We start from the raw sequence: 16,972 nt of genomic DNA, 5'->3' as shown, positions 1-16,972 counted from the left end.
TCTTCTCCCGTTCCTCAAAAGAAGCGGCCCTTTGCAATGGAGACAGGTGGGGCGCCGGTGGTAGCACGATAGGCGTTCGGCGAGTTGCACATGGCCACATACGACACCGGAAACGCTGCGGTAGCGGCAGCAGCGGAGCCACCCACCGGCCCTCTCGCGCTTGAGTCAGTGCGCGTTACCGGCGTGTGATAGTAACACCCTTTCGATGAACTGGGAGGGGAGGCGGCATCGCCAAGATCGATTCTGGCGCCGCCCCCCATGTCGGCGAAGCTGCGAGGTACGTGGCGCACAGTAGAGGACGAGGCTGTCGGCAGACCACCAGCTTGAGTTGGCATCGCGCGCCCCGCAGAGAAGGGCCTGTGTGAGGGCGCTGCCTGCTGCTGCGCCGTCGCGCTTGACGGGGCCAGTCCCGCCAATCGGCCTTCAATGGTGACGGAGAGAACCTTGATCACATCATGCAGCTGCTTGTCCAACCGCTGCAGCAGCTTTGCCTCGACCTTTTTCATCTGCTTGCGCAGCTTGTGGTCAAGCACGGACTCGACATAGGCGCGTAAAGCATCTTCGGGAAAGCCGACCGTGATGCTGCGGTGCGTCAGCCGCTGATCGGGCGCAGCTATCTGTAACACGGGGGTCTTGGTGTCAGCGGCGACGGCCGGCGAAGATGCAGCGGGCGGTGCAGCCAGTGCCACTGGGAGCGCAACGGCGACAGTACCCATCTTCTGCTTTTCCTCGCACCGCTGCTCCGCCTCCTTGCGGCGCTCTGTTGCCTGCTGCAGCAGCACACGCTTGATCAGACTGAGATCGTCGCGCTGGTGCTGCACCGCCTCGCGCAGCACCGCAACTGCCTGCTCCAGTGCACTGAGTCGCTCGCCGTGCAGGGAGCTGAGCTCTACTGCGGAGGAGGGTACCGCCGGCGGCGGCCAAACTGCCAAGGCCATTTGTTTGGCTCCCATCGGCACTGACTGGGATACATTGCTGCCCTCCAGCTGCTCAGACCTGTTGTTTCTGCTATGCTCCTCGCGCCGACTGCAATTCCGGCGGCGACTACTGCTGCGACGGGAATGCCGGTGGTGACGACGATGTTCGCTAGACTCGTTCTCGCCAGTGTGGTGGGCCTTACCATTGGCGCTCCCTTCGCGATTGCCGCCGTCCTGCCGGGCCGCAAAGCCATCATCCTCGCTTCCGCTGTCCACCGACTTCACGTGCGAGGCCTGGGGCACGCACAAGAGCATCTTCTCTCTTGGGCTGGCCATCTTGATCGGCTTCAGCATCTTGATGTCTTCATCCAGGTCACGGAGCAGTTGGCCCATGCGGCTGCTGCTGCGAGCTCCTCCCGGCGAGCGATCACCAGCGCCGCCGTTCGCGCGCTCACCGCGGTGCGCTGACGCAGACGGCCCAGGGGCAATGAACACCCCGACATCCGCCGAACGATCGTCGCGCGGGTTTGCGGTGGAGATGGGAGAGGCGCCTGGCAGCAGCGACGTCGGTGGGACCCGCCGCGGTAGAGGGCTTCTGTCCACGCCGCCGCCGGAACCAGGTGGTCGCAAGACGGATGTCGGAAGAGAGATGTAGGGCGACGCTGCAGCAGCAGATGGGTGCCGAGCAGCCGATTCCCCATGAAGAATGTCATCCGCTGCAGTCGCGGAGTCTTGCACTAGTTGTCCGTACGCGCTATAGCTCGGGCCAGGGTCATTCTCCAGTAGCACGAGGGTGTTCATGTACGTCGGGCCTGGGCCGAAGGTGCTCATAATCCTGAAGCGCACGTATTGGTGGTCTTGCGGGATCGCACGCGGAAGCTTCCACACCTGAGTACCAGCCCCGGGTAGTGCTTGACACATAAGGAGGGTGCTCATCGTGTCTGGCGACGCACCAGACGCGATCTCGACCATGTGTGGATTGGTAAGGTAGCCGTGCCACACATGCCACCCAGCGTACTGCAGCGGTGGGTGGGATGGGGAGAGAGACACCGTCACGTGTTGCGGGGCATCGCCGGTGATCCAAAGCTGGTCTTCGCGGAGCTTCAGCAGGTTGGGGGCGATGCTGGCGACGTGCACGGCCTCGTGAGACACCTCGGCGATGTGAGCTCCATTCTCCTCGAGAGCCCAGTTGACGTCTGACATGAGCAGAAACCAAGAAAAACCGCCCACCCGTGAACAGCACAAGCAAGACAAAGAGTGACGCTTTCCGAGTACGGGGTGAAGGCAAAGCCCAACGGCTCAAACTCAGGGCACCCGACACGCAGCGCGTCGACAGTGCCAAGAACAGAGCTGCGCCGCCTCTGCCGCCGTGAGTGTGTATTTGGAGGGATGGGTGGGATGCAGACAACCTGAGAGAGGCGGAGCGTTGAGGGAGTGGTGGAGGGGACACAATAGCGAGATGCAGGCACCGACGCTGGTGGTGGGGTTGGAGGAGGAGGGCGGGCGGAATGCGTCGGGAGCACCAGACACTCGCTACTGTTTCTTCTGTTTTCACGGCAACGCTTCGTCACGCATGCAGACTTGATCGCCTCTACGTATATGCGTGAGCGTGGATGTCCGTGGAAGAGGGGGAGGTGGTGCGGAGCACGAAAATGAAACAAAAAAAAGAAGACACGGCGCGCACTCATGCAGAGGAGTGATGGACGGCGGGAAGACGAGCGGGAAAGTGAATCGTCCGATTGAACGGCACAAGAGCAGTGGCAGCACACCGCGCCCGCGAGTCCGTGTGGGGGTGTTCGAGTGCGCGCCAAGGGCTTAGGAAAGGAGGCGGGGAGGGGGGAGAGCGGAGACGATGGAAGAAGCAGATGACTAAGGGAAGCCGTGAGACAGGGGGTGCCTTCGAGGGACTGCCTCAGGAAGGGGAAGGGTGGCACACACGCGAGTGTCGGCTCGCACGCAGACACGTGCCGTCTAAGTCAGTGTGTAAAAGAGATGTTGGCAAGGCGGGTGGGTGTCAAGTCGGTGCCGCTTTTCATCCATTGCAGCATGCGAGTCTACTCCACAAGCACACGCTCAGCCCTTCCCAGGATTCAGGGAGGCGAACATCAGGTGTACTCCTCAGCGCCGACGGCGGCTCATGCGTCGCTGTACTCTCCCTCTACTCCCTCCCCCAAAAGGAGATTGCAAAGAGCGGCACACCCTTCAGAGGTGTGTTGCGTGCAGGAGTAAGAAAAGAGAAGAAGGGGGCGGATGGTGGGGGCATTGAAAGACACGGACACCTTCCCGAGTTTGCTGAGCGTGTGCCGTATCGGGCCTCTTTGTGTTTTCTTTGTTTGTTGACATGGGCAATTCTTATCTTGCGAAGTTGGTTCAGCTGATGCCGCCCTCTCGGCGCACAAAAGGAAAACCTTATAAGGCTCGACGGAGCACAGAGGCACCTGTGCGGCCGAGATGAGGCCCGAGAGCAAGACGGCCACCGAAGAGTGAGAGTGAGGTACACGTGAGAGGGCCAAAAGAGGTGAAGTGAGGGAGACAACGGCTCCACCGCGGAGGGCGGGTTCGTGCGTGGGGGGAGGCTGGGCGACACATGCAAACATTTAAAAAAGGGGTCCGCGTGCGAAACGAAGATGACCCACCCCCCTCCAGTGGGAAGGAGATATGTGATGTTAATCCGGAGTCGCTGTGGCGACTCCGGTGTATGTACATGTGCGCCTGTGTGTGAAGGGGAGAGGCGCTTCACACGCTTCACATCGAGAAAACGGAAAGTAAAAAGGGTGATTGAAGGTAGCAGAAGCGAAGGGGTCTGAGGTGAGGGAGGAGGGGGGAAGGACAGGTGCAAGGACAAGCACAACGGCAAACAGCAGGCCCGCCAAGTAAAACAAAGACAGGAGGCGGGGGTGAAGTAGTAAAAACAGAACAGCAAAGTCTGAGCCGCAGTTGGAAGGGGGAGACCTGTAGTGCCGGCCCCCACCCTGATGCTCCCAGATGTGTGTAACCCGCTTCCTCACCTCAACTCCCACCCCGCCGGTCATTACCGCCTGCCTTTCCACCGCACTGCGGTACTCATTCACCCGCCTCTGCAGCCGTTTGCCCTTGGTGAATGTAAAGCTGGGGCGCCAACACTGAGAAACACAAGCAAAGCTAGAGATGGATAACGATGAGAAGGGGGTGGGGAGCGAGGATGAAGGGACTCACCGAAGCGAACGCGTGCGTGCGTGTGCGTGTGTGTGGGAGTGAATGCCTGCACTTGCATAGAGTGTATGTAGAGGGTGTGCAGGATAGACGTATGCACGCACGCTAAAAGACGAAATAAAAAAAAGGACGAGGGGTTACATCGTGCAAGTCGTCCTTCACCATACGCACAGAGAGACAGACGGCTTTCTCTCGCTCCGTCCTGTGTGCGTGTGTGCTTGAGCTGTGGGACACAGCAGAGGCGATGGGGAAGCCAGAGCCAAGAAAAACATCGTGAACAAGAAGAAGAGAGACAAGAGGGGAGCACAACTGCAAAGAGGGAGACACAGACGGGGAGAGCGCATGCTCCACAGTCTGCTAGCCAGTGGCGAAACACACGTTCAGCGGTACCGTGCCTACACAGACACGCGGCGGCGGCAGCTAACGCAGGCCTCTCAATGGATGGGCACCATACTAAGGGTGTGGAGGTGACGTCACTAACCGCCACCTTCCAAAGCCTCCCCTCTCCGACAGTCGCGTCAGGGTCTCAAACGGCGTAAGCGCGGCGCTTCGGCAAATGAATGCGGCTCGTGCCTAGCTCCGTCTGCGATGGAGAGTGCTTCAGAGTGGCAGCAGGTGCCGGCACCGCCACTGCGGCGCCGGTGACTGACATTCCGTCAACGCTTATCCTGCTGGCAGGACGCGCTGGAGAAACGGTGGCGGCGTAGTAGGCCACATAGCCCTCCAGCGTCTTGCCATGGTGTGGGATGGGGGAGATGCAGGCGGACGCAAGAGCTGTCGAGTTCGGCGCAAACACCGGTGGCGAAGCCAGCGTCTGCGCCCCATGCGCCGTCCCTGGCAAGGGTTCATAGGATGGCACGGCATGAAACCAGCGATCCCGGGCCACAGGAAGAGTCGGCCACGCTGCCGCCGAGGCAGCTTCAGAAGACGATGCAATCAGTGGAAGCCGCTGTGCTGCTTTCATCGAGGCAGGTGCCGGCATGGCGCTGCTTGTGCCCCGCCGCGGCGGCACCACCGCCACCGGGTCGCGCACAATTCGCAGCATGAGCGGATCGGCTGCGCCGACCACCCCGTTGTAGCAGGCCAGCAAGGCGGGGTTCACGGTGGGTTCTGCAGGCATCACCTTACCAGCACCTTGCGCAGTGGCTGCCTCGCGGAGTCGCCGCAAGCTGCGCGTCCGACCGTTCTGGGTCTGCCTCGCCGATGCGCTTGCCTGCGTCTCGTCCCCGCGTGACAACGTGTCCTGAGCTGCGTCTGCCCCGGTGCGGCTGGTCTGCGCGGTCTTCTGGTTTGAAAGTGGCAGCGTAGCCCCACGTGTCGTCTGCCTGGCAGAAACAGGGACGAGTAGGCGCGCCTTTCCATTCGCTTCCTTGGTGACAGCCGTCACCGCGACGGTTTGCGTAGCCGACTCCGTTGGGCCAGTGCTGCGTGTGAGAGCCGAGTGCTGCGTCCCCACCCCCACCACCCCGTTCTCCTCGCCGCTGATCCCCGCAGTCAAACCGCTACGTGCGGGCGGGGCCGCTTTCCTGTCACCGCCGCGCCGGCCACTGCCCTTCGCGGCGGTGGCCGCTGCCGCCGCCACTGCTTCCCCGTGATGAGTGTAGATGCTCATCGGTGGCAGTTTTGTGTGCGGGAGAGTGGGCAGCTGCAGGTCCTCCTTCTGCGCGTGACGCAAACCATTCAAGATGGATAGCTGTACCGGCTTGGTGCAGCTGTTGTAAACGAGGCGCAGCATGCGGGTTGGAATGGCCCACATCTCCACCGTCGTCACCGACTCCCAGCCGTTGGGCCACTTGTCCAACAGAAGGGCCTCCCAGCTGCCTCCCAGGGTTGAGACGAAGCGGCGGGCCGGCTGCAGCGGCAGCACTGGATTAATGTCTTCTGACTCGTCGGGGTAGACGAGGGGAGCCGAATCGAGCATCAGCATGTGCTGCTGCTGCGCCGACATCACAGGGGCAGAGGCGGTGCTGCATATCCCGCTTGCCTTCACGTTCGCGACGTTGTTCGAGGACGTCACTGTGGCCGAAAATGCAGACGAGAGCGGCGCATCGCGAAAGGAGAAGTTCCACTCCACTACATCCTCCTCCACCTCCTTCTTCTCGGTCGGGACGTCGGAGAGAGTGATCTGGACGCTCCGTCGCACGGCGACGCCCTCGCAAGCCCGGCTTTGAGGGTCCGACCTGGCAGTTGCGTGCATATCAACAATAGCGGTGCTAGAAGCGGGAATCGTGTCACGATCCATCGCGTGTCCTGATTTCGGGCCATGAATACCATGACGCCGATCTGCCTTGCCGCTTCTGCCGTGTGAGTTGGCGCCGCCGTCCTCGCTCGGAGTGCCATCCTGGTTTTCCACCTCGCACGACGCCGGCACCTCGAGAGGCTTGGTTGCCTTCTGGTTGTAGTGCCGCGGATCACGGACGCTGCCGCTCACGATAATGAGAAGATCAGAGATGTGCTGCGCCGGATCGCACAAGGAGACGGAGCGGCCTATCACGCGTGGCCGTGCGTGCTGCACAAGCTCCTCTCGCTTCTCGGCCGGGAAGCGTTGCAACAGTGGTACATAGGCGAGACACTCGAGGTGAAGGCGCATGTTTTCCTGCCGCTGTCGCATCAGTTGCCCTCGCAGCTGTGCGTAGAGTAACGGGTCGTCGAGCAGCGCGTTCACAAACCGCTCGCCAGATACCTTGAAAAAGAGTGCGGCACGGCTGCTGACGGTGCAGGTGTAGGGTTGCACCCCTGGGACCAAGTGCGGCTCCTCACCGAGCATGAGGTAGCGACCCACAACATTGAGCGCGGTGAAGGAGTTGGTGCCCAAACGCTGCGCAACGCCGTCGTCGCCGTACGTTCCCGCTGCACCTTTTGTCCGCCGCAGCACTGTCCCCTCGAGCATGCAGTACACGTCGCCGGCAACGTCACCGTGGGAAAAGATGGTCTCGCCGCGGACCTTCACAACGGGAGTGAAATCGCTCAGGTAGGAGGACATACACTTCGTGAGCTTGCGGTAGATGGGGATAGACCCGTAGCACTTGGCAGGGTGGTACCACTGCTGCAGCCACCACAGACTGTGCTGTCGAAGCGCCTCCTTGTACTTGTCCAGCATTGTGCGGTCCGCGAACGAGCGAAAAATCTCCTCAAACGCCTCAGCCCGCAGCACCCACACGATGCACTGCGACAACGCGCGGTAGGTGCCAGCGAAGAGAGCGCTGCCGCCAAACACACCACCAAAGGAGGTGCCGGCCATGATCACTTCCTTGATCGGCCGGGACGCAGTGCCGCCGCCAATTTTCCGTTGATGATGTCGCACATTACCATTCGCGGCGGTCGTCCCGTCAGCTGGCTGGGGGCCGTCGCCATCTTTGCCTCCACGCTCCGTGCACACTTCGCACTTGCCGGCGATCAGGAAGTACATGGCCTTCTGGCTAGAGTCGCCGGCCCTTGCGATGATGTCGCCTGGCAGGAAGCGTTCCCGCGTCATCGTCTCGGCGAAAGATTGGAGGAGAGTGGTGTTGTGCAGAGAGTCAAAGAAGGCGTCGTGGTCGCGGAGATAGGTGCCTTGCGGAACAGCGCCAGCATCGTCGAGCAGCGCGCCTCGGCTGGTGACATCGCCACTGACGGTGCTCGCGCTGCGTTTTAAGTGAGTACTGCTAGGGACAAACGACCCCGTCTCGTTCTTGCGCTTCAGCAGCGTGGGCAAAAGGTGGCGCTCTAGGACTCGGCGCAGCCGCTGACGGCGGAAGCGGATCTCCATCACTCGGTGTGTCAGGGCCGTCACAACCAACACCTCCCACATCGCAGCCCGCTTCATGGCGCACGCCATCTGCACCATGCTGCTGCCCCCCATGAATGCAACCGTGCGCAGGGCAACATCTGCGGTGGACAAAGAATTGCGGCCACTGCCATACGTGCCAGCGCCGCCGGCAGAGGGAGCGCGGATGCTGCCTTGACTCAGCTCTAGCACGGAGCGCGATTCCTCCAGCGCATCCCGCAGGGTTGCAGAAGACTCAGGTACCACGCTTATGCTCATTGTACGCTGGCGTAGCCCGTCATCCTGCAGGACGGGGACAATGCCTCCGGTGATGTCGACACCCCCAAACCGGCCGTGCGACGACAAACAAAATGAGCCGCTGGCGGCGTGCGTGCCCTGCCGGTGGGCCAGGTTGAGGGAGTTCTCAAAGGCGGTACCACTGACGCGCATACTGGGATAGAAGGAGCACATCTGGATCGCCCGCCCCACCTCGGTGTGCGCATCCGCGCAGCTTATCAACGCGCTCCAGCCGTTTGCCCCCGGCATCGCCGTCAGCGGAGTGATGCTTGAGTTGGGAAGAAAACCGCTGGAACGGCGATTACGTCGCTTGCTGGCAGAGTGGATGGATGTGGACTGACGGCGTGCTTCGTGCTGAGCGCGAGACATGCATAGCGGCAGCGCTGACCCATGCCGTGACATCCTTCGCACCACATCGCTGGTGTAGATCGAGGGCGTGCGCTGCTGCGTATCGTCCGTGGCGGTCTTCGCCTCGTTAGGTGCCGTGTCAAAGCTCATTTTTTCCTTTGGCAACGCTTTGTGTTCCCTTTTTTTCACTTGCCTATCGGGTGTGCAGTGCAAACCGCCAGCGCAGAGAGAGCGAGCGAGCGGGTGCGCATGCAATGAAGCAGTATGGACTAGGTGCGTATACGGTGGAGAGAAACGTCCCACTCATGTACGCGGGTGTGTGCAGGGGGGTTGGGGTGGGGTGTCCCTTGGGAAAGGGGGAAAGGGGAAGGAGGGAGCGAAATAAAGTACCGTATCCGCGCCAAACGTTAGCTCACGTGGAGGGGCGAGTGAGAGGAGGTGCGTGTCTTGATGACACCTTTCCGTGTCCCTGGATCTTGCGCGTGCTGATGCACGATAGACTGCGCGATGAGAGCCACCACCCCGGTGTCAAATCGTGAGCAGCACCAAAAGAAAAATCTTCAGGTGCCCATGTAAAGAATAAGAGGAGAGACGTTGGAGAAGGAAGCGGTGAGAGGCTGAGGCTGCCGTCATGGCAGGAGAAAGGGAGAGGGCGAGCGGGGAAGAAACAAAGCCGGCATGCCGTCACTCCTGCCCTGGCTCTCCTCATCCCTGTGTACCTGGCGGTGGCGTGAAAAAAGGGAAAGGTGTGCGTAGCCTCACACACCCACACACGCACGCACGCACGCGCTCTCTCCCTCTATGGCGCACACGCGTGCCCTGGTCTTTTGCGATGTTCGCTTTGTTTTCCTTTGTGTGTGTTTTTTAATGGGAAAAAAGAGGCGGTGGGGGGTCGGGGCGATGACATCTGCGGAGACACGCCCGCCCCCCCGCCCGCACTTGTCCGGAGAGGGTCATCCTCTTCGAAACAACAGACGTCGAAAGACCCAATCGTGCCACGAAGAGGGAGAGAGAGGAGACAAGGCAATCACACACACACACACAACGATCTTGGTACCGGCACGTCTACTGCACATAGACCCCCCCTACCATCACCATTCGCGCACCCGCGCATACAAGGGGAGAAAGGGAGACGGCCCACCACTCATACATTGGTTTTCCTTTTCGGTGGAGGGGGGAGGAGGAGGAGGAGGATACAGGAGAAGCACACGGTGCCACAGACAGACAGAGACGCACCATATGTGCGAAGACGGCAAGGGCGCTCAGGCGGAAGAGGGGAGGGCAGAAAAGATGCGACAGCACTTTGGTGTGCCCTCTGAACTATACACCGTTGTCCCCCTTCCTCCAGAGCAGCTCTCTTCCCTCTGAGGTGCAAACGGCCACAAGAATACAGACACGACATCCACCAGAGGCGCCGTCGAGCATCGAGACGGCCGACATCCTCTACAGGCCGTCCTCAAAGTTCACGTTGTCCATTCCGGTGGACTCATCCTGGATGGCACGCTCCAGCTCATCACGCTCCGCTTTCGCCTCCTTGCGCCGCTCCTCGATAATCTCGGGGTCTGTCACGTCGTAGCGCATTGCGCGCTTGGCGTCGTTGTGCGTCAAGTTTAGGAACTGGATGCGGCGCTGCAGCGCGTGAAGCGGCTCGGAAGTGGAGTAGACGTCGATGCTGTCACTCGAAATGAGCTCGCCTTTTTCATTGTCTAGAACGGCGTCAATCACGCCGTCATGGATGGCCTTGGAGAGGATGTACTCAGCGTCCGCCACGTTGCTCATGGCCAGCTTTGAGCAGACGTCGGAGATGCTGATGCGACTGTACGCCTGGCAGATGCGCCGCAGACCCGTCTTGATGACGTGCTGGTGGACACGCAAGATGAGAGAGTGGGTACGGTCATGTTCGAAGATTACCTGGTGGTCGCGCAGCACCGTCATGAAGCGGTCCACCTGACCAAAGCGCACGCACGAGGCTAGTTGCAAGTACGGCGCAAGACTGTCGCGCATGTCCTTGGCGAGGAAGTCAGAGCGCGGCGGAATCTCTCCGAGAAGCAGCTGCACGACCAGAGACAACTTCGTCGCAGCAATGCGAAAGCCGAACGCGCGCTCCGGTGCCTTACGCAGTGCTTGCTGCAGACACTGATGCGCGTCGACGTACTCAAGCCGAAGCGCACGCGTGAGACCGACGTAGTAAAAGTAGCGAGCTGCCTGGTTGTTCGCGCGATGCGGCAGGGTAATGTTGCATGTCGCGATGAACGCCTCCGCCTGCTCGTGCTGGTGCGTACTGGTGAGGAAGGCGAGAATGTCGTTGAGCACAATCTCCATGCCGAGCTCGTCGTGGCGCACACACACGGCACGGTAGAGAGTCATGAGGCGCGTCAGCTGCTCCGCCTCGGCGCGCTTCGTGGCAGCCGTGGCATTGATGGGCGGCTTGGCGGCAGCGAGGGGCATGATAGAGCGTGGCACGCCGAACGAAGCGGAGAGGGAAAGAAGCCAGGAAGAGGGAGCAGGAGCACACTCAGGAAGTGTGCGATAGTGGACTTTATGCTTCTGCACACGTGAAGTCGAGCTCCCTTGATCGGTTCTCCCTACTGGGCGTAGCGTCTGACGGCCTCACCAACTCGCTCAAGTGCGTCTGCTGCGGTAAAGCCAGTGGCGAGAAAGGGGGGAGGAGCGTGTACGAGCAGCACTAACGCACGCCAGCGCGCGGGCACCACACGAGAGGGAAAGAAGGCACGGATGGCGATAGTAGAACACGGGAGAGAGCCGGACAAGACGCACGCAAAGACACAGGCACGGACAGAGGGAGAGGGAGGGGGTGAGGGGAGATGTGGGTATGGGTGGAAAAGAAAGCTCTCTGTGTGCCTCTGTGGTATGTCAAGCTTGCAGATGATGATGCACGTGTTTTTCAAGCGGGCCTCCTTTAGTGAAGGAAGGGGGATGGAGGTGGGGACGAAAACAGATGCTACGACGAGGAAGCTGCCATCCATCAGTAACGAGAGGCGCCGTGCAGTCGGAGACGGTGCACGCACGAATTCGCGAAACGGACCAGTGCGCAGGATTTTAAACAGACAAAGTGTCCGAGAAAAGATGAGCAGAGAGGGCAGATGGAGGAACGACCAGGGGTGGGGCGTGGATTGTGAGGAGCGGAGTGCTGTCTTGGAACAGAGTAGGGTGCCTACGACACACACACACGTATGTATTCATCGAGGCTATACGGCAGTTGGGCTTGCTTCCGTGAAAGAGGAATGAGAGCAACAAGTGAGAGGACGCATCGCGTACATGCTGGCGTCTCGCATACTGCCTTCGTGCTCACTAATGGCACCAGTTGCCTGGGCTTTCCTCTAGAGCTGCTGTCCATACCGATGCGCCGCCGCCGTTCTGCCTCGGTTTCTCCACTCCTCGCTCGCTTTGACCACATATGGCAAGCGACCTCGGGCAAGAATTTTGGCGAGACGAGGAGGAGGCGAGACCTGTCTTCCGCTGTCACCCATATACGTTTTCGCCATATGGGGTGATCCTATTGCCACCACACACCCCTCCTCGTGAGCCGCCCCCTCTTCCGCACCTCCGCGTGCACGCACGTCTTTCCTTTTTTGTGTTGCATTCGGTTCCGTGTTTCATTCCCTTTCCCCTTCCCCCCTCTCTGTGTGTGTGTGTTTGTGTTGTTAGTTATGCCCATGCCGAAAGAGGCCTTTATAGAGGTGGCTTAGCACAACGTCGCCCATTAAACGTAAGACAAGACGCCATCGGCACACACCAGCGGTGGCCCATCCACACACACACACGCACGCGCACACGCACAGACCCAGGCGCCGCCTTCACGCCGAAAAGAGAACAACAGCAACAAGAAAGGACTGGCCAGAGGAGGACACGATTTGAACGCCGACCGTCGTTGGAGCTGTCAGCCGCGCGTGAGGGAGGAGAAACGGAATGAGCGCAGCGCCGCCTCTACAAACACGCACGCAGACGAAGGGACACATGCTGGGGCTCAAGGAGAGCACAACAGACGACGAGCCGAAAACTCGTCGAGGAGCGCGCGCGTCGCCGACTCGCCACGAAAAACGGAGGAACAGCGGCACGTTGCTACACAGTGTAAAACAACATCGCCACGGGCAGGGCGAAAACCGGAGAGCTGAGTGCGCACAACAACGCTCTCCGGTAGTACGCCCTAGTACCGGCCACGCTTGAAGCCGCCGCCACCCTGGCCGCGAGAAGAAACGTGGCCGCGCAGGCGGCCACGGCCATATGGAGAGGCGCCACCAGTGCGGCCGGCACCGCCACGGTCACGGCCGAAACCAGAGCTGCCGCCACTACCACCAGCCGAGCGCCCTTCGAGCCAGTCCAGTTCACGCTTGCGCCTCTTCGACATCTCCTTTGCGTTCGCCTCGATGAGCTCGCCAAACTCGCCGCCCTCGTCCGCCATGGCGGCTGCCGCAGCAGCGCGGCCGCCCAGCGCATCCTCAGCGTCCTCGTCATCCTCCTCCTCCACTTCCTCGTCGTCGAGCTCGGCGTCGTAGGCTGCCTCATCATCCAGGCCCCACTCGATGCCGTTGTCGCTCGCCTCGGCGTCGAAGTCGTCCAGGTCATCATCGCTGGCGTCGTCACCGTCGCCCGCCAGGCCATCGGTGCTGGCCTGCCCGTTGTGCTCCTCCTCGCTGGGCATGTCCTCGTCCTTGTCCTTGGCTGCTGCGCGCTTTGGTGCCGCTGTTGCCTTCTTGGTACCGCGTGATGCGGTCGCCGCGCTGGCCGTCCCCGTGGGGACGGCCAGCGTGCCAGAGGGGCCGAAGAGAGCTGCGTCGAGGTTGGTGACGCGCATCGCCACGTCGGCCTCGCCGCTTGTGTCGCCCCAGGTGGAACGCACCTGCGACAAGCCTTCGAGGAAGCGCTGACGCTGCACAGCGTACCGGTGCAGAAAGAGCGCCGCCACGTCCACGTCCTGCGCGCTGGCATTGATGAAGTACGGGTCGGACGTGCTGGGAAGACTCGCCTTGTGCGCCGCGCGGTGGAAGACGGAAATGCCCGTAGTCGTGTTGCCGGTCTTCGCGTCGTCGTCGTTGTCCTTTGCGTTGGCCCTGGCGTCGACAAACATGTTGAGAAAGTTGAGCGGCGTCATGTCATCCAGCGGGTGCACATCGAAGACGATGTCCTCGCCAAAGAGCAGCAGTACAGAGAGCTTGACGACAGACGGGTGCGAGTGGCGAGAGAGCATGTTGAGCGTCCAAATACACTCGCCGGCCGCGTTCGCGAAGAGCGGCTCACGAGCCTTGGGGTCGTAGTCGCAGTCAGAGGCGGCGGCGCTGGCGGTGCCAGTGCTGCCTCCGGCCTTGCCCTTTTGCACCAGCGCCGCAGGCACGGCGGGAGGGTTCGCGTGTGCCTTGAGCATATTGCGCACGTGCGCGTGAGCCTGCGACATCTCGCCAACCAGCAAGAGCACTGCGCATATCATGGCGTCGTTGAAGAAGACGGCGCGCTGCAGCAGACGGTGAACAAAGGCGGCCACGCGCGCCTTCGACTTGTCGGCGCGCATTGCCTTGTGCAAGAGGGAGAAAAAGTTGGTGAGCTGCGCCGACTGCGGTACCTGCTTCGGTGAGAGCAACAGCAGCCCGTAGAGGGTTCGGTACCAGCGATTTAGGAAAGACTCCGCTGTGCCTTTATTGAAGGCGAGAAGCTGCAAAAGCGTAAGCGTGGCCACACGCTGCTGGAAGTTGCCCGTATTGGCGAGAATGAAAAGAGCGTTGAGGTGCTCCTCCAGCGGGGCCAGGTCGACGCCAGCGTACGGGAAGGCGCGGCGCAGCCCGACAATGATGGCCGTCGTCACTGTGGAGTCGACGTTGCCAGTGAGGGCAAGCTGACGGAAGAGGCTAAGGTATGTCTGCACGCACTTGAGGGCCAGCTTACGCTCCTCCTTGCTGAAGACGAGCTGGTTCATGACATTGGCGGCGTAGCGCATCGTCCGCAGCGGGCAGTTCTTCATGAAGATGATCTTCTCCAGCTCCGTGAACAACATCGACTGGTGCGTAGACGACTCGGAGAGAAGCTTCAGCAAGTGATGGTACGCCTTGTGTGCGACGCTGGAGATGGGGTCACCTAGCTTGTCGATCATCATCGCCATGGCGGTGCTGCGGCCCTCCGCCACGGAGCAGAGCAGCTTACCCACAACGTCCAGCCACGTATCGCGGCGCTGCACAATGCGGTCCTTCAGCATGGACTCGCTCAAAGCAAGAAACTGGGCATAGGTGCGCTTCAGGTAGTCCTCCAGGTACCAGTAGACGAGCGTCGTCTTGCGCGCCACCTCGTCCGTGGGCAGTGTGGCAAAGTACTGAGAGACAAAGCGCTTCAGCGGGCGGGGCGGCAACAGCTTTGGCCACACAGCCGCCAGCGCCTTGAGTGCCGCCTCGTAGTGGTGCGTGTCTGTGCGCGCCGTGTCAAAGAGCAGAGTGAACCCGTCCAGGTAGAACATGAAGTCTGTATCCGCCAGCTTCACCGCGGCGGTGGCAATCTTATCGGACGTCGTGCCGCGACTCATAAACTGCGAGCTGTACCAGCGGCCGCGGTCCATCTGGGCCGCCTTGCCCTCATCATCGAGGATGGACTGCGCCTCCTTGTAGTACGTGTCCATCTGCTCCTTGGTGACGGTTAAGGTGGCCACATCGCGCAGACTGCAGGTGCGCAGCGGCAGTGGAACCATGAACCACTTCTTGTCGAGGTCGAGTACAGAAGACGAGCTCATGTTTCCCGTCGTTTTGCTTTCCGCTTTGTGTGCGCCAGTCTCCCTTGCAGTTGAAGAGGAGGATGGGTATACCAAAGATGGGGTGACACGAGCACGGGTGCAGTAGAAGAGGGACTGTTATGCAGTCACCATATTGTTGTACGCATCGAAACAGCGAAACGGAAGAGAGAAAAACAACCAAAGACGACGAAAAAAAAGAAGGGAAGTGCGGGAGCGAAGAATGCGGGGAGGGGAGGGGCGCTGGAGATCAACAGCGCTGGAGCGGCACACACACACACACACACGCACCCGCACGCGCGCATACAGAGACACAGACATTGAGGAATGCATCCAAAAATACACGAGAGGGAGAAGGCGGGAGAAGCTATGATAGACGTCGTTCCACCTCCCCAAACCGTGCGTGCAAAGGCACAGTGAAAACTCGCACCAACTCAATGTACCTGGCGCCCGCTCTCACGGATGGAGCGGCGAGGTGGCAACGTGAAGGCACGAAGTGTTGTCCAGTTCCGATGCGTCGCCGTGAAGCGAAGGTTGCTGCCCCCATTCCATCATTGGCTCTGTCCTCTGTTTTTCGTGTTGTTTCGACCTTTTTAGCCGGTTTGGCGGAACGAAGATCCAATAGAAGAGAGGCCCTCTGCTCTCTCTCTTGCGCGCACTGTTAAAACAGCACCGTCAACTCCACTGATACCCCGCTATCTGTGCGCCGCCCCTCCCCTTTCTCTGACGTGCACACACGGAAACACGCGTCCACATCATTTTGCCAAAAGCAGCGAGGAGAGGAAGGAATTCTGACGGGCACAAGGAGCGGCGGCCGCGACTCGCCTTCTACAGAGTTCGTAACACTTGTGGTCGTGCCACCCGCGAATTCGGGAAGTACAACGAAAGGAAAAACGCGCGTGTCTCGTGGCCTCTAAACGCACACATGCGCTGTCACGCACGCACATGCCGCCCTATACAATGCCGAATAAAGCAGCTGATGCTTGCTCAGACTCTCTGTGTTCCCTTTCCACCGACTCCGGGAACCGCCGCAAGGTCGGATGGCGGATCGACTACCCGGTGTGCGTTGTACCTGTGTGCAGACACATACACGCACGCACACTCACAGGAAAGAAATCAAGTGGTTTCCTCAAGGGCCTCAACGCGAGCTTCCGCCAAAGGGTTCTTCGCACCTCAACGTGTTCTCCCGCTCTCTGCCTATATGGCATGAGCTAAGCCGCACTCGGCCCCCCCGGCACGCCCACAGGCCCCCATATCCACGTGGTGCGGAGCAGACGTGGACACGCGCATGGCAGCAGTGCACCCGACTCAGCCATCCGAGCACGGCCTCTGCCCCAAACCTCTACCCCCAGCCCATGCTTCGCAGGCAGCCGCACAGCCGCTCCCCCACCATGCCGGCCGCCACCCCTGGCCCATCCGCCTCGGGACAGCACGCAGGCTCCCCACCACCACCAGTAGGCAGTGAGGGGGGGCCGGAGGGGATGCGTTCGAGTCACCATGACGCTCTGCACATCACATAGGTGGGCACAAGCGTGTTCGCTGCTGCCGGTCGCTCCGGTGCAACGCCATCCAGGGCCTGGCCGCCGACATCAGCAGCGATACATTGCTCTCACCTCCCTGCGTCGCGGGTGCCTGACCCCGTCATCACCAGAAGAGGTTCGGCAGTTGACAGGGGCGGGGGATGGGGATGGGGTGCTGCCTGGCTTCCCCACGTCAAGGGGGAGGGGCGTACTGGGCACTCGATAC

At 60.8% G+C, this 16,972-nt stretch overlaps 4 protein-coding genes across 4 annotated transcripts; all 4 read right to left on the bottom strand.

The window, feature by feature from the left end:
• Positions 1–14: 14 nt before the first annotated feature.
• Positions 15–2,120, bottom strand: LMXM_27_1490 (conserved hypothetical protein; the record flags this gene model as incomplete). The annotated part of the gene is made up of 1 exon (XM_003876676.1): positions 15–2,120. The coding sequence occupies one exon, from the start codon at positions 2,118–2,120 to the stop codon at positions 15–17; it is 2,106 nt and encodes a 701-aa protein (XP_003876725.1).
• A 2,515-nt stretch (positions 2,121–4,635) lies between these two features.
• Positions 4,636–8,649, bottom strand: LMXM_27_1480 (conserved hypothetical protein; the record flags this gene model as incomplete). The annotated part of the gene is made up of 1 exon (XM_003876675.1): positions 4,636–8,649. The coding sequence occupies one exon, from the start codon at positions 8,647–8,649 to the stop codon at positions 4,636–4,638; it is 4,014 nt and encodes a 1,337-aa protein (XP_003876724.1).
• Positions 8,650–9,942: 1,293 nt separating this feature from the next.
• On the bottom strand, positions 9,943–10,947 carry LMXM_27_1460 (proteasome regulatory non-ATP-ase subunit 3,putative; the record flags this gene model as incomplete). The annotated part of the gene is made up of 1 exon (XM_003876674.1): positions 9,943–10,947. One exon carries the CDS (start codon positions 10,945–10,947, stop codon positions 9,943–9,945), a length of 1,005 nt encoding a protein of 334 aa, XP_003876723.1.
• Positions 10,948–12,667: 1,720 nt separating this feature from the next.
• LMXM_27_1450 (conserved hypothetical protein) lies at positions 12,668–15,229 on the bottom strand (the record flags this gene model as incomplete). Its single annotated transcript, XM_003876673.1, has 1 exon — positions 12,668–15,229. One exon carries the CDS (start codon positions 15,227–15,229, stop codon positions 12,668–12,670), a length of 2,562 nt encoding a protein of 853 aa, XP_003876722.1.
• Positions 15,230–16,972: the final 1,743 nt, after the last annotated feature.

This window comes from Leishmania mexicana, chromosome 27 (assembly GCF_000234665.1).
Source record: "Leishmania mexicana MHOM/GT/2001/U1103 complete genome, chromosome 27".
In the NCBI taxonomy this organism is placed as follows: Eukaryota; Euglenozoa; class Kinetoplastea; order Trypanosomatida; family Trypanosomatidae; genus Leishmania; species Leishmania mexicana.
The sequence above is the reverse complement of the archived record's forward strand: the minus strand, read 5'-3'. Positions and strand labels throughout refer to the sequence as shown.